Source organism: Phocoena sinus, chromosome 12 (genome assembly GCF_008692025.1).
Source record: "Phocoena sinus isolate mPhoSin1 chromosome 12, mPhoSin1.pri, whole genome shotgun sequence".
Taxonomy (NCBI): domain Eukaryota; kingdom Metazoa; phylum Chordata; class Mammalia; order Artiodactyla; family Phocoenidae; genus Phocoena; species Phocoena sinus.
The window spans coordinates 8751135-8771380 of NC_045774.1; the positions used below are offsets into that span (position 1 = coordinate 8751135).

Consider the following 20246-nt stretch of genomic DNA (forward strand, 5'->3'; position numbering starts at 1 on the left):
TTATTTCTCCTTTTATAACAGTAATGATGCATTGTTGTTGTTATTGGTGTAGGTAAATTATATTATACATGAATTCCAATTCCAGATAGCAAAAGGTGAACTACAAAATATTTCCTATAAAGGGTGAGCATTGGGTCCTTGGGGTTTAAGAACCACTGAACTAGAGAATCCAATGATTTCTCAGGTCACTTACAAATTAAACTGTGTATATCATTCTCTTGTTCATTTTCAACATATTATTGGGTTTTAGGAGAATGCGGTGGGGAAATTAGAGGACTGGTCAGTTGTTTTTATTGTTTTAAGCTGTGTTGGGGTTTTAGTTTGATTGTAAATTTGCTTATGCAATTCCAGGCAGGCCTGATTTCCAGGTTCTAACTGAGAGCTCAGAGTTTCTCTTTCAACAGCAATCATCCAAGTTATTTCAACGGCATCTTTTCAATCCTCTTGAACAGAACCTGGAGTTCTTTCTGCACTTTATCCCTGGTAGGCTGGCATTTGAATTCCTCTAAGTTTTACATCAACAGCCAAATTGGAGATTTTACTCTGTAATCCACCTGTCAAATCACTCAAACCCAATTCACTAAAACTAATCTTCGCCTATAGTGTATTTATCCAAGACAAGGTGCCCCAGACTTATGGCAATGATTTACTTATTTTTTTAAAACTATTTATTTATTTTTAGTGAACTTTTTCCTAGTCAAGAGAGGTTTCTAGGGTGGCAGATGGAGCTAATTAGCCAGCAGCATGCACCCATGGTAAATACCAAGAAAGTAAGAGAGAAGTCCATCCACCGGGCGGCCTTAGCAAGCTAAGGTCCATCTTTACAGATTCCATTTCTGGTCACCGACGCTAGCAGGAAACTAGAAGCCACCCTGGATTATTTTTCATATTCTTCAAAACATGGATAAAACAAGTAGACTTCTCTGTTGGATGCTTTGATCTCGCTGATGTTTTTGAGTCAAAAAATGGAGATTGTAAAAGAATTCTATGAGATCTATTAAAATCAGTTGGCGTGTTCCTTGCCTTATGCTGGGATGAGGGAGCGAGGTGTGAGCATGGCACCTGTAACACAAAGTGGGTAACAGGAGCAACTGATGGGGTCCAGAACTGGCTGTGTCCATTAGCCTGCAGCCGACCAGTGGGAACAGGAGCGACAGCACTGAATGGATGGTGAGTAAGAAGGAGACTGGTGACCGGAGAGGACAGGAAAATCTTCATGGCTGAGCCCGGGAGAAGAAAAGGAGCTGGTCTGAGGAAGGAGAGGAACATCTCTAGGGTGAGGGACAGTCCACTGAGCAAGGATGAGGTGGGAATATGTCACTCCTCCCCCAGGAAAGGAGCTCAGGGTCTCCACCGCCTCCACGTGAGTTCTAAACTGCGAAACGGCCTTTCGCACCCTCACTGATCTGGCCTCCTCCCTACTCCTCCATCCTTAATTCCCGCAGAATGCTGCAATGCTCCCGAATTAGACACATCTGAGACTGCTCCCTGAACACATCATGCACTTTTCTTTTTCCGTGCATTCACTCCTGCTCTTGCCTCTCCCTACCAAAATCTAATTTCCTCGGAGGCAGTGAGGGGAACAGTCCGCAAAGCAGGATTTGGAGCCTCACTGGCTGAGTGAGTAGCTCTTCTCTGCCCCTTACTGACTGCTGAGATGCTGGGCAAGTTACCTAAGCCCCTTGGGATTTAATTGCCTTGCCCATAAAGTAGAGAGAATGACAACACCCACTTCCTAGAGTTGCTCTGAGGATTAAATGTGCTGTTACCCGTAAAGTACTTAGATCACGGTGGTGAGCATATAATAAGCCGTTGGCAAATGTTAACTGTGGTAGTAGTAATAGTACCATCATCGTCATTATTATTATTAATCTTCCAAGGTCCAGATTAATTGCTAACTAATTCAGGAACTTTCTCCTTATTTACAAGCACAGTAAATCGCTTCTTCATTATGACCCCGTTTCCCTTTGTGTATTTTTCTATCATGACTCGGACTTCTTTCTGTCTGATTCAAGTGTCCTTCTAGTGGTCCCATTGGTTTTTAGTGACCCCTCATCACCCAGCAAATGGGTCCTTAATGTTTCGCTGGGGTTGAGAAACCCAGTGAATATTGTAACATGCGGGTTTACTTGCCAAAGCAGGAAGCACGAATTCGAGTAGAGCGGGAAGGAAGGACAGTCAGGTGAGCAAATAACACTCATCTCAGAAAGCTCCAGGCTTCAGACATCTGGAAAGCATCGGGAAATCTGAGTCATTTCAAATCTGAGAAGCACACAAAAAGGTATTTTAGTTTAATGATCTCATGCAGAAATTTACAATCTCATAGCTTGAATAATGAAATCTCCCAGATCCGGTTTTTCTATGATGATGTTTAGTCACTCTCTCACGCACCCAACAAATTCTTAAATTGTGTTTTTGTCCCAAGAACTGGAATCAGGCTCTGTCCTCACCCACATGGAGCTGAGTCTAGCCCTCAACCTCCTTTCTCAATTGCATTTTTGTACATTTGAAACGGTGGCTGCCCTTTGTTTTACAGTATCCCATCTACCAGTCTAATTTTATCTAACAATTAAATAATAAATAAAACCTACATCAAAGCACCACTTTGAAGGAAAAAGTCTCCCAGAGCCACCTGGAGAAGCACTTCACAGCAAACCATCCCATCTCAGCATAGGTTTGGGTGTCAGACAACCTGGGATCAAACCCCAATTCTGGAATCATCTGGGTACAGCCCTAGAGCAACAGCTGGAACAAAGCAAGCAGCACTCAGAACTCGTCCTCTCTCCTCCCCCTCCACCCCTTCAGGAAGGCCCCAAAGCAGGACTCAAGCCATTCCTCTGGGACCGATAGGGACTGATACAGCAGGGGCCCCTCCTAAAGCCAGCACAGTGTTTCAGTCCGCGTATATCCGTCTTGCTGGTAGCCGGTCGTGCTGTGTCCCGGTGGAACTTTGCATCCAGACCAACGCGGTTTGGTGATGAGTGCATTGATCCACAGCGCTGATTTCATTGGTCCTTGTGTGTGCCAGGCATGTGCCACGGATTGAGGATATAAAATAAGTAGGAGCCGGTCTCTGCGTTCAAAAAGCTCGCACTCCAGCCAGAAAATGGACATGCGAACGAATAAGTTACGACATGGTAGGATGAGTATAAACACATAAGGATCTACAGAGGAGGCCGCTGAGAGGAAGGCGTGATTCACTGCATATGGAGAGAGCAGAAATGGCTGGGGGCAGGGGAGGGGGCACGGAAAGAGTCCCAGGGGAGAAACGTGTGGGACCCCTTTTGCCAGGGGAAAGGAACATCCAAACGTGTCTGTTTTAAAAATTTTTTTGGCCGAGCGGCTTGCGGGATCTCAGTTCCCCGACCAGGGATCGAACCCGCGTCCCCTGAAGTGGAAGCGCGGAGTTGTAACCCCTGGACCTCCAGGGAAGTCGCTAAACACGTGTGAGTTTTGAAACCACGCTTGCTTGCTTTCCTCAGCCTAACAGCCAATTGACTTCGGCTTTTTAGATCTGATGAGGGGGAAAAGTACAAGAAACGTGGAACTGAGGGCGAGAAGAGAAAAGGAGGACAGGAAAGGAAACGCTCTTTATCTGCAGGCCGTCCCCAAGTCCTTTCATCTAAATGTCTACCACCTCTGAGCAGCTGGTCATCACATCAAAGGAACGAAAGCACCACCCCCTGCCTGTGATGGAGGGAAATGCGGCAAATCAGGCGACATGCCTGACATGCCTGCGTGTGAACACGACTGTCATCGCCACCCAGACTTTCAAGGCAAACTAGAGACCGTGCCCAAGGCTGAAAGTCACAGCCGAGCGAGGCTCACAGCCCCCGTCGCTTCAGAGACCGCACCCTCCGCTGCTGTGTTTCACCACAGCTGTTTCCTTGAGAAGCTGCAGTTTTTTCCGAAGACAGCCACAATACCTTCTGCCCCGAATGCAGGGGAAAAGTTGAGGGACTACGCAGACCTTGCAGCTTCACCTGAAAATGTCATCTCTTTTTTGTACATGGACTTTCCTTACGGACGCCTGGAACAGCCGCAAGGACCACCAGTCCGTCCTCCTAAGAAAGGAGCGGAACGCGAGGCGGCTCTTGGGTCTGTGGTTCCAGCTCAAGGCTTGATGGGCTCCTTTTTGCAAAGGTGAGACAACTCGCCTGTGTGTCCCTCAGGAACTGTGACGTGGAAAGAGAGACAAGCCTTTGCAAATTCTTCGTCTCTCTGGTCACCGAACCAGAGGTGGTTTTCCAGGAAGCCGGTGACCTTGGGCTTCTCGCCCCTTCATTTGCAATTCCTGATCTTGTATTTGTTTTCTTAAAGTCTCCAGACATCATATAAGCTTCAGGTCCCTCAAAACTCTGTCCTTAATGTATGACGTTGTGTGTTCGTGGGTTTAAGCCTAGAAAACTTGACACCTACAAGAGACAGGAGAAGGCGGAAAGGGTGCGCCTTCTGGAAGGTTCCTGCATTCACTGTGGAGTCTATCCTTTCTCATTCACACAGACATCTTGCCACCAAAAATAACCCCCAAATGCCTTTTTAGAATCAAAGTTAAACACTGAAATAGAAATCCATGATATTTCAGGCTTAAACTTGACCTTTTCTCATGGAAAGGTAAAAAGATGAGAATTAATATTATCATATTGTTACATACAGGAGGCACTACCCATAATTATTGCTACACTTTTTTTGTACCACCCGCTACTGTTTTTTGACATTTGGCACTTACTCTGGACCAGACAGTTTGACAAGTTCTTTACACACACAATCTCAGTCCTCGTTGCAACCTTATGGTGAAAGGATACCCATTTTACAGACGAGGAGAGTGAGGCTTGCAGCAATTAAGTAATCTACCTAAAGTCACACTCTAATCTGGGTCTGTTTAACTCCAAAGTCTTATGCTTTGTTTAGACAGGAAAGTTAAGAACATAGAATCTTCTACTATCTTGGCTAAATAACCTTTTTCTATACCAATTCTAACGTCTCAGTAGATACTTAATATCTAACATGCATTTTCTTCCCATAATCTCTCCTCTTGTCAGGAAATTCTGTTTGGGGGTTAAGGAGGCTGAATTGCAAGACATTTAAATTAGACCCCGGCTAACTTAATTTTAAAATTACATTTATGTTCCACCTCCAAACTAAAGATTATGGGGGATCAAAAAATTGGAATCTGTGAAGTTGATTCAGAGCCAAACAATAATAAACTGTATGTATAAGAATTTACAAACCAAAAAGGAAATCAAACAACACTCTCTACCCCCACAGAAAAAATCCACACCATATAGCTTTCGGGTGTTGTTCTTTGCGTTAGTTTGCTTTAGTTTTTTAACTAACTCTGAAGTGTTCCTCCTTTCCATTCAAATCATTCTTATCCTACATTTAAAATGTATGCTATTCAATAAAATTACAAGTTATCCTTTGTCTGATATATCATTCCTTTTATTTCCTACATTTTCAAAGCCATTAGTTTAAGAGAAGTTATATAAACTGTAATCTCTATCCACCCCACCCTTAAAACAAGCTGCCCGAAGGGCTGGACTCAGGTGCTCAGCCTACCTTTGCCTCAGCTTCAAGAGGGGAGACCAGGGGAGCTCGTTCTGGAGAAGGAAGTCAATTTTTCTTCATGCTAGAACAATTGACGTATTTCTCTTTCCTTCCTGTCGGGCAGGCGGGCCCTGAGGGCCTCTGTGGCTACTAACCCCCACTCGCCAAGGACCCCGGGGCAAAGCCATGTGAAACCACACCCAGGCGCGCTTGTACGCCAACAGTGTATGTTTTTTGGTGGAGGAAAGACCACACTGGTGCTACTGCAATGTTTCACCCAGACCAAAGAAACCCCCAAAGAGCCTAGAGGCTTCCATTAGTCAAACGTTCCCACGTTTGCAAGGGGTTTCTCCATTGACCTCAAGTGTAAATGACTAATGTAATGACATCTCAAACACAGCTGTTAACTCAAGAGTTGATTTATAACAAGACTGGCACGGACTTTTGGGGGGTAAATTTCACTGAAGAATAGCGTACGTATGGAATATGATACAGATCATAAGCACAGCTTGATAAATTCTCCCAAAGTGAACGTACCCCTATGAAGAAACAAAACTTAAACAGCGTCTCGGGAGCCCCTCATAGGCCTTCCAGTTACACCTTTCCCCCCCAAAGGTAACGACTAGCCTGACCTTTAACATCATTCATTAGTCCTCCCGATTCTGCACTTTGTGTAAGTGGAATCATACGATATTAACAATTTTTGGGCCTGGCTTCCGCTGTTCAGCGTTTATGAGATTCATACTATTGCATTTCCGCTGTTCAGCGTTTATGAGATTCATACTATTGCATGTAGTTATAGTTTGTTCATTCTCATCGCGGTGTTGTATTTCATTGTATGAACAGATTAAAACATTTGTTTATGGTACTGTTGATGGACATTTGTGCTATTTATAATTTTGGGCTGTTATGAATAGTGTTGCTACAAACGCTTGGGTGAATATTTGCATACGTGTCTGCTGGTTATGTGTCCGGGAGTGGAATTGCTAGTCACAGGTTAGGTGTACGTTCAACCTTAGCAAATGTTGCCACACAGTCTTCCAAAGCTGTCGAACTAATTTATATCCTTTACTGGCAACAAGTTCCGGGGGCTCCACATCCTCCCAAACACTTGATATTGTCTGCCTTTCTTATTTTATCCATTCTGGTGGGTGTATAGTGGTATCACATTATGGTTTCAATTTTCATTTCCCTGATGTATAGAGAAGCTGAGCAATTTGGCATCTTTTTATATGTTTATTGATCATTTGGATATCTGCTTTGATGTAGGACCTGTTCATGTCTTTTGCCTGTTTTGCTATTGGGTTATCTTTCTGTTATTGATTTGTAGAAGTTCTTTATATATTCAGGATATGAGTCCTTTGTCAGATATTTATATCACAGATATCTTCTCCCTCTCAGTGGACTTGTCTTTTTTCCCCCTTAACGGTCTCTTTTGAGGATCTCAGACTCACTCTCCAGGGTGAACTAGTATAAACTCTAATTGAGAGACTATGATTCAGGCACGTCAGTTGATGACCAAGATTAAGGCATGCTGTGTGGCCTTGGGAATCACTAGATCTCTCCAAATACTCCTGGGCCTCGGCTTCCTCAGCTGTAAGTGAGATTCACTTTGATCATCCCTTCGGCTCTTCGGTTCTGAGATCTCATTCTTCTGTGGCCTAAGGATGCCCACCTGAGATGGGGAAATTCCATCAGGTGAGAAGCAGGGGTGGGGCAGGAGGATTAACATGACAGGAGGGAAGAGTGAATTAAGAGGGCTGGCTTTTAAGGGCTTCCCTGGTGGCGCAGTGGTTGAGAGTCCACCTGCCGATGCAGGGGACACGGGTTCGTGCCCCGGTCTGGGAAGGTCCCACATGCCGCAGAGCGGCTGGGCCCGTGAGCCATGGCCGCTGAGCCTGCACGTCCGCGGCCTGTGCTCTGCAACGGGAGTAGGCCACAACGCTGAGAGGCCCGCATATCGCCAAAAAAAAAACAAAAAAGAGGGCTGGCTTTGGGGTGAGACAGACCTGAGTCACCTTGAGCAAACCACTTGGCCCCTCTGAGCTTGTTTCCTGGGGAGGGTCACAGGCTTCTCTCTTAGGTTACAGTTCATTCAACGCATTCACAAATATTTATTGTGTACCTACTACGTCAGGCACTGTCACGGTGATCGTGGTCTAGGACCCACGGCCTAAGAAGATCCTTAATAAGTAACAAGCGCTGTTTCCTTAGGAGTAGTGCTACTATTTTGCAGCATAAGATAGTACGTGGATCCATTTAGGAGTATTTGGAAGAAAATGTTTTTAGAATGAGGGTATCCTAGACTAATCATTTCCAAAGTAGGTGTATTACTTTGCCAAGGCTGCTGCAACAAATACCACAGACTGTGTGGCTTAAACAATGGAAATTTATTTTCTCACAATTCTGGAGTCTAGAAGTTCAAGATCAAGGTATTTCCAGGATTGGTTTTCTCCCGAGGCCTTGCTCCTTGGCCTGTTGATGGCTATCTTATCTCTATGTCTTCACTTGATTTCTCTGTACCTTTCTGTGTCCTATTCCCTTCTTATAAGGACATCAGTCGTATTGGATTAGGTCCACCCTAAGGACCCCATTTTAACCTAATTACCTATTTTAAGACCCTAAATAGGTCTCTAAATACACCTATTTCCAAATATAGAAGGTCACATTCGAAGCACTTGGGGTTAGGGCTTCAACATATGAATCTGGGGAGAGACACGATTCAGCCCATAACAGTAGGATATACTAAGAAAACATTAGAACTTCTTTTTATATTTATTTTCAAAAAGATAAAACTTAAACTTTATTAATATTAAATAAATGGATTTGTAGTTTAACATATCACAGTTGAAATAAACATACTTTTGAGTTACCCGCTCAAAAATTATTCATGCTACATGGGTACGATTACAGAAGTTTGGAGACCACTGACCTAAGGCCTCAGGCTACAGTGGACAGCAGGGGAGAGCTGGCAAAGATAGAAGGTACCTGGGTGTTGAAACTGAACGGGTAGAAATAGATCACATCTGAAACTGAAGTGAGGTGACACAGGGCTGGCCTGGGGATTAGACCAGAGTAGCAGTGGAAGGGGAGAGTGGTCAGGTTGATGAATGGGCGGGAGTCTGGCAAAGAGAGCGTGAACATGGTATCAATAAATCACCAAGGGAAGCCTTCAGAATGCTGTGTGTGGCAGGTTGTAGCATCCTTCTCCCATAAGTGTGCCTGCCCTATAAACCCAGGTCAGCCGAGAGACTTGCTCTGGACGAAGAAGTGTGCGCACTTACCAGCGGCACCTTCCAGCCAGCACTGGGGCCACTGTCCCCTCCCCCTTCCCTCTCCCTCACTGACTTTGGAGTAAGCCTGCTCCATCAGCCTGGTCCCCGCCGATGCGTGGAGAACACACCGGGCAGAGCCACAGCAGACCCTTGATGGTCATGTAGCGTGAGTAACAAATACACATTTGTTGTTGTCAGCCACCAAGAGTCTAGGGTCGTTGGTTTCTTCAGCTAACCTAGCCTATGCTGACTGATGGAGTGTGTGTGTTTTTTTCATATACACGGAACTGATAAACTATTTGATAACTACCACAGTGTGAAATGATTGGTCAGAAGAAATGCCCACTGGTGGCTCTGCTATGCCCCGAATTATCCTTTAGTTGTTGGATCTTGGGATGAGGTCCCAGGGAAGGGGCAGGGGTGGGCAGGACTGGAAGGAAGAGGGAGCCTAGGGGTTCAGAGCAACAGCCATTCCCAGTTGGTACAGAGGTATTTCAGTCCCACTGTGCCCGTGCTTCCCAGCTGACAGCAGACCTAAATATAGGCACTTCTTAGCCAATCTCGTTAGCATGTACTTCTCAGCACAGGACTCTCACTTTACATCTGTGTCAGCCTCCCCATTACAACGTTACGTTCCTCACACTTGAGTGTTTTGCAATCGCCATCATCACCATCGGCATCTTCCTCCTCCTCATCATTAGTGACTCAGCCTGACTCCACGGTACATCTCAGTAACACTCCTAGGCACAGGGAGAGGAAGGAAAACGCGAACATCCCCAGGACTGGATTTGGATGGCAAACGGCGTCAGGGCATAGACAGCACTGGGAGACCCAACTGTGGCTGTGGATATCACTTGTTGAGGTGGCAGGGCTATGGTTATTTGGCCCACACTCGCTAAATAAGGCATTGACAACAACAATCCTTATTTCTAAGGAGTGTATTTAAGAGACTCGACTCGAAGAAAGAAAGCACACAACATCTGCCAACTTATGGCTAAGCCCCAAATTGAAAAGCAAATCCAAGATCCACTCCACTTACTCGCTGCACAGAAACCTAAACGTTATCCTAAAACATGGCTAAATACGGGAGATTCACGAGCAGCTCTGGGTCAGCGTGTTTATACTCCAGGACTTCTCATGGACATTCATTCTTCGCAGAGTCGGGGTGCTGGAATGGCAGCTAGTCAGCGGCCAAATGCCATAGTGATTTTAAATTCCTTAGCCCTGCAGAGTGCGCATCAATCGGGCAGAAGACAACCCCTGCACTGCATTTTTCCAAGCACTACAACATCACTGAGCCTAGAGAGTTCAAATCCGCCCATGGACAGAAATAAGTTTTTCAAGTTTTTCCATCAAGGCCGTATCCTAGTCAACTCTGTAGCTTCCACTCCAGCTCAGAGGCTGCAGCAAAGTGAGTGTCACTGTCATGTGTGTTGAATAAGTGAACAAATAGTTCTGAAGATAAACAGACCAACTTATCCATTTCTGGGGCAGACTCAATATAACTATGGCATGTATTATGATCATTTAATGAATGTTCTTTGATAGTTAAAATTGGAGAGTGGTACCCGATGCAGATAAGCTAAAGTCATGTAAAATTTTTTTAAATTCACATTTACATGTTTTCTGTTGATTTATGCCCATGCTGGTGATTTTCAGTCACAGTATAACTTAAGATCTAAGCATTACTAATGCACTATCCCAGCAGCCATTCAGGACACTCATTTGAATTAGGAAATTCTTAAAAGGTTATGGAACAATTTAGAAACGATGTCCCAAACCTCACTCAGAATTGTTCCCTCTTGCTTTGCACATAATTCTAACACACTTAGCTAGTGGGCCCCCGGGGCCACCCGAGGAGAGCAGAAGAAAATTAGAAGAGGGCGAAAGGGCCCCTGATTGGGTCGGGAGTGTGGTGCTGCTGAGGGGCTGGAACTGGGGTCTAGTGATGGAGAAGGACACCTGACAAGGGATCTTGGGATCTTAGGTGAAGCTGGGAATGTGAGGAAGACAAAACAAAGAAATGCCAGACTTAGAATCCCATGTAGACTGAGGCTGGAGGCTGAAACACTGGAACAGGTGAATCGAAGCCAGATAACAGGAAGGGAACAAAGCTCAAAAGGCAGAGTTCAGAATCTGAGAAGCAGAAACCAGGTGTGAGAGGGCAGCCGGTTCCCACCCAGCAGGTCCCCTTGCTCAAGCCAGGTGTCCAGGGCAGGGCAGCCTTGTGTCTTTCACCCTCTCCCCCTCCCCCTTTCCCAGGAGGCAGGCGATTGCCTCTTCCTCCACTCCCAGTTCTCTGCAACTGGGTATGAGGCAGAACTAATGTGTGGGGAAAATCATTCATTCAATAAGTTTTAATTGTGCACCTACCATGCGCCAGGTACAATGGAAGGGGCAGGGGACACATTAGTGAATAAAACGGATTCTGCCAGCATGGAACTCAGATTCTAAAGCACAGAAACAAGGGTTGCAGATGAACTGAATGTGGGCCCTGAAGCTTAATTCTGCCAAGTCTCAGGGTCCTGTGGTCAGCCCTTCCTGGAAGGATGGGAAGTGGGTTTTAGCTATTGGTCTTTAAAGAGGTAAGAAGTGACAGATTGACTTTGAGGGTGTGGTAAAAACAACAGAAAAAGTAGCCCCCAAAGTCAAAGGTTTTAGCCTCAGATCACATGCAAGCAAGCAGGTACATATACCCCAGCCCTTCCTGGAGAGCGCCATACCAGTGCCCAGCGCCATTACTAATTTTTTTTTTTTTTTTTGCGGTACGCGGGCCTCTCACTGTTGCGGCCTCTCCCGTTTCGGAGCACAGGCTCCGGACGCGCAGGCTCAGCGGCCATGGCTCACGGGCCCAGCCGCTCCGCGGCATGTGGGATCCTCCCGGACCGGGGCACGAACCCGTGTCTCCTGCATCGACAGGCGGACTCTCAACCACTAGCGCCACCAGGGAAGCCCCCATTACTAATTTTTATAAAGACCTTTGTAGACAAGTTAAGTGTATGTCTAGGTCATTCTGGTTAAGGCAGCCAGAAAGTGTGCAGCATTTTACAATGTTTTCCACCCCCCAATTTTTTTTTTTTTAAATGGTGACTGTAGGGAAAAAAAAAAAAATCTCATTTATATGGAAAACTTACCTCCCCAAAGGAAGGTTTCGTTCACAGCTAAAGTTTCCTAACCCTGGATCCTTAAGGGGACTGCAAACAATATCTCAGACGGCCCATCATGTTCATAAATCACTTTACAGTTTGTTACTAGGTGTCCAAACTCGCTTGAACGTTCAAATTAACCCACACAGTACGAACCGGAGAGAGGGACCAGGACGACTCTTCCCCTCCCGAACTGGCTTTGTCCATTTGTTTTGTTCTCGTTGCTGAGGTGTAGGGAGCTGCCGGGATTCCCTGGCGGGTTCCCGCGGAAACCGTCGGCTCCGGCAGCACGGGAGAAGAGGCGAACCCCCAACGGCCGCCGGGCTGGTCGGAGCTGTACTGGCAACTGGGTCAGGGCGGGAGTGGGCGGGGGCCCTAGAGGAGGGCGGGGCCAGGAGCGAGGGGCGGGGCCTGAGTGCGCCTGCGCAGTGCGCTCTACTCAGGGAGGCGGAGGCGAGGCGCCGAAGGGAAGATGGAAGACTACCAGGCTGCCGAGGAGGTAACCGCTGGGTTGGCGACTGGACGGGTGGAGGCCGGGAGTTCCGGGTGCGGGTGGGCGGCGGCAGCCAGGGGCTTGTGCGGGCACCTGGGCCGCGTCTAGACGTGGGCAGCGCCCGTCCCCAGTGCAGGCTGACGGCACCGACGCCCTGCCGAGCGCTTCGCGGTGACCCGCCGCCGGGCCGGCTCAGGGCGTCGTCGCCCTGCCCGGGGCGGGGCTCGGGGGGCGGGGCGTGGAGGAGGCTCCGCAGCCCTGGGACGCCTTCTGCCGGCTGCACTCCCGGGAGACCCCCCGCCGCGCCGCTCGCCTCCCCGGCGCCCCCGGCCCGCCACGCCCCCGACCCCGAGAGAGCGCCGCCACTCGCTCTGTTTATTCCGTGATTCAGACCCCCGCCCGCGGGTGGGGAAGACTGAAGGCCGCCCCTTGTGTGTCGCTGATGCACGCGAGACTCCAGAGTGACCCGCATGTACAGTCACATCTCTCAAGTCCCTTAAGTCAAGGATTGGATCCTCTGGCTGTGGGCAAAAAGCAGACGTGCCCAGTAGGAGAAGCTGCCTGTCTTCGTTTCCACACCTGTTCTTCGGTGCTGTGCGCAGCGCCCACCGAGGCCACCGTCACTCCCATTTCATTTGAGTTTGAGACGACAGTAAGATAGCTCCTATCTGTGGGGGGAGAAGAGTCATCTCTTACTGCCCCAACGAAGAAGCAGGGGAGCGCATACAGTTATTTACCAAGCAGACGACATTCGCTGTAATGACGTGCGCCGTTTCATGGCTTTCCTTCTTCCTTCAAGCTTACGAGCATTCAGGGAATAAAGCTGATGGGTGCTCCTCTTATAGAATAGCTGCCCATTTTTCTTCTCACTAAATAATTCTTGTTGAAATACAAATAAATGGAGTCCCATTTATTACGCAGCCTGTCAAAAATAACAGGTTCTTTTACCATTTTTGAAATTTAGCCTAAGCAGGAATGTTTTGAGGGGAATACATATATATGGCTTAAGGACTGACTTTAAGAGTTTCAGTTTTTATCTAATTTCCGAACTAGCACAAACTGTCTATGGTAGTGTCATTATCAGTGTCTGAATGCTGGCAGCGATCAAGTGAATAATTAGGAGAAGTCATAGTTCAGGAGCAGGGAGTCAAGGAAAGACCCCTGTAAACTGTGCACTGATCTACTGTTGCAAAATGGCTTGTATTATAGGAATATTGAGTAACTTTTAAGAAAGGAAATGGCAATATAGAGGAAGTCCTTAATACTGGCATTTTAATACTCTGCACTCTAATTCTGGCGCTCACCAATGAGGTGGCTAAGTGACTTCATTATTTCAGATCTCAACTGCATATCTGAGAAATGAAAGGGCCCAACAGAGTGATCTGTGTTTTACACAAGATAAAGCCCTGGGAGGCTGAGACCATGACTCTCTTCTTTCTAGTAGGCCCGCTTTGGGCGTTTACTAATCCACCCCACTCCTCCTTACAGCCTCTGCATATCCTCTAACTTCATGTAGATACCTGGATCTTTGTATTAATAACTCTACTCTCTGTTCATTGTTCGACTTTCCTGTAGAAACTGAAACTGCCCAGTGGATTCTGTACAACTGCTGTACTTTCCACGAAAAGTCCATTGAAATGCCCCTCACCCTTTTTCATATTTTAACCACATGGAAAGTTATACAGGGACTTTCCTGTATGGTTTAGGATCACTGAAGTCTCTTGGAAAGATCCTTTAAACTTCGAGAAATAATTTACTCTAGGATACTGCAGATTTTCATTAACTGGGTGAGTTGGCTTTGTCTCCCAGTATGACTTCTGAGTACAGCGGGTGGGCTTCAGGCAGTCAGCTCTTGATCCTCCTGGGAAGAAAGGGGCATTGCTAGCACAGGGCCACAGTGGTCAGCAGCCTGGCAGGGAGGAAAACGCCCTGCTGAACTCTCTGCCTTTATTCCACCGGGATGCACATGGACTGAGGGCCTGGGGCTGCCCTCTGGAAAGCATCTGCAAAGCTCCGGAAATAAGGTTCCCAGGATTCAGAGGGAACCTTGTACCCATTCAGATGTACCATATGTAAAAAGAAAGAAAAAAGAAAGCCATTTATATAAACTCCTGGCACCAGATTCCTGCTGAGAGCCCACCTCCCAGCTCACCTCGACACACTGGCGGGGAATGGCTGTGCCAGCAGCTAGCTGTACAGTCCTGAAGTAGGACAGCACTGAGAAAGAAAATACCAACAGAAAATAGTAAAATCATGGTGTATCTTACCACAAATAGTGGCTAAAAACAAACCCCCAAAACCAAAACGTCTTAAGTTTCAAGCCTCCTAACAAGTTTACATCAGGGAAAGAGTCAGTTAATTTATGTAAAAGTCAAGTAACTCATTAAACTTCTATAGTAATCATCCTAGCGGCCAGCTGAAATGGATGGAGAGATTGAATTTTAGTTTAAGGTGAAGTCAGTCTTTTGGGTCATGGCATGACTAAAACAGAAACAAACCAAAAAACCTTTAAATTGTATACATGTATCCTACGTCTCCTGACTGCCTCTCATTAGCTCTGTGATCCTCAGAGAGCTACTTAATGTTTTCCTCAGTAAAATGAACAGCCTGGTTAGATTATTTCTAAGGTCTTCATTTCTAAATCATGTTCATTACCTAAATTTGCATTAATCAGTGCAGTGGAAAAGGATCGTTTAAATCAATCAAACTTAACTAATTTTCTTCCTTACAGACTGCTTTTGTTGTTGATGAAGTGAGCAACATTGTAAAAGAGGTAAGAGGAGAAATGCTCCCTTTTTCAATGTTTGATTAATGGCTTACATGAGTGAAAATAATGTGTTTTAAATACTGTCTTGGAATTGTTTCAACTGAGCCTGTGTGTTTTGGCATTTCAAATAACAGTTTTTACTTCAATGAATATCTGGATAAGAACTCTCCCTTGGGGCTTCCCTGGTGGCGCAGTGGTTGAGAGTCTGCCTGCCGATGCAGGGGACACGGGTTCGTGCCCCGGTCTGGGAAGATCCCACATGCCGCGGAGCGGCTGGGCCCGTGAGCCATGGCCGCTGAGCCTGCGCGTCCGGAGCCTGTGCTACGCAACGGGAGAGGCCGCAACAGTGAGAAGCTCGCGTACCGCAAAAAACAAAACCAAAACCAAACGAAACAAAAAGGAATTCTCCCATATTATGTAAATTATATATTTTAAATGAGACAGGACATTTTATATACTAGCATTATTACTGAATGTTACTAAGGCTTGATTCTATAACCTTTTAGCATCAAAGACTCATGGTAATAATCACATTGGAAAATGTAAATGTGCATTCCCTGTGTGGTAACTGCCATGGTATGTGGTGCTTTGAGGGATTAACCCACCTAGTGAGTTCAGAGCTGGAATCTGAGAAAATGGGAGGAGTGTTAACTCAGTGAAAAGAGGGGGACAGATACTCCAGGCAGTGGACAAGTGCAAAGGCCCTGTGGTAAGGAGTGTGCGTGGTGTTTGAGGGATTGGAGGGAGGTGGGTGTGGCTGGACTAGTGCTGAGCATGGGGCAGCCTGGGGCAGGAAGGAGGCCAGAAACGTTTTCCTAGTCAGTTTCCCTCCCTGGGTACACTGAGCACATAATGAAGCCAGTGGCTAAAAGACAGTTATTAGATGATCTAAGTTTGCCAATACCATTTGAGGTTATATATGTGATTTGGAATTGACTCCAATGCAAATTATTATTAATGCAAGTTATTGACTAATGGCAGAGTGATAAAGAACCACACCCTATTTTTGTGAACACCATTAAAAAGCAAAATGATTTTGTTCTGCTGTATGTATTATTCCACATCAGGCATGATTTTCTACTTGCTTTCAAGATCTATAACAGTTTGCTTGTCATTGTTTTTCTTTCTTTTTAAAAAATTTACTCATTTAAAAAATTTTTTTATGTTTGGCTGCGTTGGGTCTTCATTACTGCGTGCGGGCTTTCTCTAGTTGCGGCGAGCGGGGGCTATCTTTGTTGCAGTGCACGGGCTTCTCATTGTGGTGGCTTCTCTTGTTGCGGAGCACAGGTTCTAGGCGTGCAGGCTTCAGTAGTTGTGGCTCGCCAGCTCTAGAGCCGCAGGCTCAGTAGTTGTGGCGCACGGGCTTTGTTGCTCCACGGCATGTGGGATCTTCCCAGACTGGGGCTCGAACCCGTGTCCCCTGCATTGGCAGGCAAATTCTTAACCACTGTGCCACCAGGGAAGTCCTTGTAGTTTTTTGGGGAAAAAAAAAAGTGTTTATTAGGAGCATGGTAGGGAGCAGGAAGATGGATGAATTTCACTAGAACTCAGACATGGAGCTGGCTCATCGTGAAGCCTCCTTGGGCCTTGCTTGTTTTCTTCACTGTCTTTGACTTGGTTCCCAGGCAGCAAGTACCATTGCAAGTAGACCTTCCCAGTCTCCCTGGAAGCATAAAGGACTGGAAGCATAAAGTTACAGTGTGGTGTTACTTTCAGCTTTTTTTTGCCTCTAGGCAAAAGGTTAATTCTGTACTCAGCTATTTTAAGGATTGGGTAGTAGTAAATTTGGATGGGTACAAAATTAGCGGAGGGTTTTCCTCCCTCCCTGAAAAACAGTGAATTCCGAAGCATGTGTGGAGAGACTTGCCAGAGTGAGAGGTTTAGCTCGAGTGCAGCCCCTACTTCTTTGGGGACACCCAGAGCTATCACCACCCTGGTCCCAGGTTCAGCTCTGAGCTGGGGAGGGAGCAGGACACGGCAGAGGGTGCGGAAGAGCTGTGCCAGTTTGTGGGGGCAGCAGCCCGCTCAGGTCCCAGGATGACTAGGAATTTCCAGCGCTAGAATGTGGTGAATGTGGCGTGACTGTAGGTCGCTTTTGTTCCTCAAAACCAAGGTCTCTGGGCTAGGCCCCAGGCCGTAGACCCCAGTCTGTCACCATTGTATACAACTCAGGGACTTTTTCTCTCCACGTCTGAGGACAGAACTTAGCCCTCACTGAATGTTATTATTTTAGGTCATAAGTGTCATAAAAACTCAGTTTTCTGGTTTCCAGCACAAGTTAGAAAAGGAGTAGAAAAGAAAGCTGCTTAGAAGCAGGCACACAGGCACCAGCATAAAAGGCCCAGAGAACCGTAAAATGGGACTATCCTTATTACCAGCTGGACCAAGAGTTGGGGCCAGGGACCGTGTGTATTCCTGAATACCCTCTGAAGCACACAGGGTGAACCCACCCAGAATACAGCACAGAAAAGGAGACAAGGAATTTCATAATAAAGAAAAAATTCATCACAAACTAAGTTTTGGAATAGATAGAGGAGTTCTTTAGTTTTCTGAAAAATGTACTTTTGTGGTAACATTCCCAGAAGATGCTGGGTAAAGGAAGTATTTGTAAATATCAATACATGATTATTTGGATAGGTTTGTACATTGTCAGTTGTACAACCAACAAAAGATTCCTCTATCTCTGGTGTACTTTTAAGAAAGAAATAGGTAAAGGAAGATATTTTCTAGCCTCAGTAGGGAGAAAACGTGTTCCTTATCTCCAGACAGTAACCACAACAGCAAACATTAAATTCAGTCAAAATGTTTAAAAAACTTGACAGATCAGATGCTATATAATTACTTTTTTGTTTGTTTGTTTGTTTGGCTGCACTGGGTCTTTTTTTTTTTTTTTTTTTTTTTTTGCGGTATGCAGGCCTCTCACTGTTGTGGCCTCTCCCTTTGCGGGGCACAGGCTCCAGACGTGCAGGCCCAGCGGCCATGGCTCACGGGCCCAGCCGCTCCGCGGCATGTGGGATCTTCCCAGACCGGGGCACGAAGCCGCGTCCCCTGCAACGGCAGGCGGACTCTCAACCACTGCGCCACCAGGGAAGCTGTGCACTGGGTCTTAGTTCCAGCATGCAGGATCTTCGTTGTGGCATGCGGACTGTTTAGTTGGTGGCATGCGGGATCTAGTTCCCCGAGCAGGGATCGAACCCAGGCTCCCTGCATTGGAAACGCACAGTGTTAGCCACTGGACCACCAGGGAAGTCCCATATAATTACATATTTTTAAAACTGAATATAAAGCATTCAAATGAAATACAACACTGTTAGAACTGAAGGTACATTTGCAAAGGAGTCCTCGTGTTTACAAATACGCTTATTTACACTTTATGCAAATTGTATTTCAGCAGTTCTTAGGGTGCAGTACTAACTGCGCTAACCTCAGGAGTGGCTGGAAGGTGTTTGGCGTGTTCTGCTAACAGTGACCAGCTGTGCTCTGTCTTCCAGGCCATAGAAAGTGCCATCGGTGGCAACGCCTATCAGCACAGCAAAGTGAATCAGTGGACCACAAACGTAGTGGAGCAAACCTTAAGCCAACTCACCAAGCTGGGGAAACCGTTTAAATACATTGGTAATGAATTTTTGCCTCTTGTTTATATTGGTGGTGGTTCTTTAAATACTGATCAGAGGCGAGTCTGTGTCAGGAGAGCAGCGTGGCCTGAGCTCAGAGGAGGTTCCTGGTAGGAGCAGGTCACTCGGCTTGTGCACGTAACCACCTACCTGGCCTGTGGGGCTGCGGGAACGCAGGGACGTACCAGCATTTCAGATCTGATGCTTTTAGAACAAGCCTGTGGTGATCTGTTGATGTCCTAGGACCTGGCACTCTACCCCTAGAATTTTTATCATGAACATCAGCCACGTGATCTGTATATATATAATGAAAGCGGACAAAAGGGAATTTGTGTTGCCAAGTATATTTCTCTAATAAAAGTCTGTTTTTATCGAAGTGACCTGTGTAATCATGCAGAAGAACGGAGCGGGACTGCACACGGCAAGTTCCTGCTTCTGGGACAGCTCTACTGATGGTACGTACGGTTTTCATTCCGTTCCTGAAGGCTTGTCACGGGCATTTCCCTGAAGGCTCTGCAGTGCCTGGACCCTGCTGAGATCTAGATTATCCAAAGCGTTGTTTTATGAAATATGTACTTGGATGTTTCCTGTCTTTGAATGCATGTCTATTAGAGTCACCTTTTAAAACATTTGATAGACGAGAGACTGGCCAGCCTTCTTTTTTGGCCACAAAGAGTTAAGTACACGATCGGAAGGCCCCCTTTCTTCCCAGTTTTCTGTCCTAACCCGCCTCCTTCCTCCCGCAGGGAGCTGCACAGTGCGATGGGAGAACAAGACCATGTACTGCATTGTCAGCGCCTTTGGACTGTCCATTTGACCGCCCTGTCCAGCCTGTGATCTTTCTCCTTTTGTCCCAACATTTCTCTTCCATCTTCTAACCACCAGCCATCTAGTCAGTGATCACCTGTCTCACTCTCTTTAAGTGTGTTTTTGTGGCGCTCTCAAAATGTAGAGAAAAAAACCAAATAACCACACCGTTCTGTGACCTGCACACCCTAAGTCAGAGGAGTCATCACCGAAGGTAGTCAGGAGCCTGTCCTGCCACTTGTCTTAACTTTGAATGTTTCTTTTCAAAGGTGCTAAAAGCCGAAATCTGCTAGTGTGAAACTTTCTCTACTCTCTGAAATGATTCAAATACACTAATTTTCCATACTTTGTACTTTTGTTAGAATAATAAATTATTCCAGTTTAAAGTGTGTGTTTTCGTCATAGTCTAAATAGTATCACAAATGAATTCTCCATATTTAGTTAGTGGCTTTAGAATCTATAAAACTGTAAAAAACAGAAGAAGTTGCAGTTCAGCTCTGGTCCTCGCCAGTACAGCGATTTGCTGAGCCACTCGTGGGACCAAGATCCTGACCGCTTTGCTGTGTTCTGGTTGGAATTCTACCCTTGGGCATCAAA

At 46.3% G+C, this 20246-nt stretch overlaps 2 protein-coding genes across 2 annotated transcripts in view; one reads left to right on the plus strand and one right to left on the minus strand.

Annotated features, from left to right (window-relative positions):
- The window catches only part of SYTL3 (synaptotagmin like 3), a 93338-nt gene extending 81045 nt beyond the window's left edge, over positions 1 to 12293 (minus strand). Inside the window, exon 1 of the mRNA XM_032650622.1 lies at positions 12125 to 12293. The gene's annotated coding sequence lies outside the window, so the exon portion shown is untranslated. The remainder of the gene's footprint in view (positions 1 to 12124) is intronic.
- Positions 12294 to 12397: 104 nt separating this feature from the next.
- On the plus strand, positions 12398 to 20038 carry DYNLT1 (dynein light chain Tctex-type 1). Its single transcript, XM_032651299.1, has 5 exons — positions 12398 to 12467; positions 15193 to 15234; positions 18720 to 18843; positions 19220 to 19297; positions 19589 to 20038. Exons 1-5 carry the CDS (start codon positions 12441 to 12443, stop codon positions 19657 to 19659), a joined length of 342 nt encoding a protein of 113 aa, XP_032507190.1. The 5' UTR covers positions 12398 to 12440; the 3' UTR covers positions 19660 to 20038.
- The last annotated feature ends 208 nt before the right edge of the window (positions 20039 to 20246 follow it).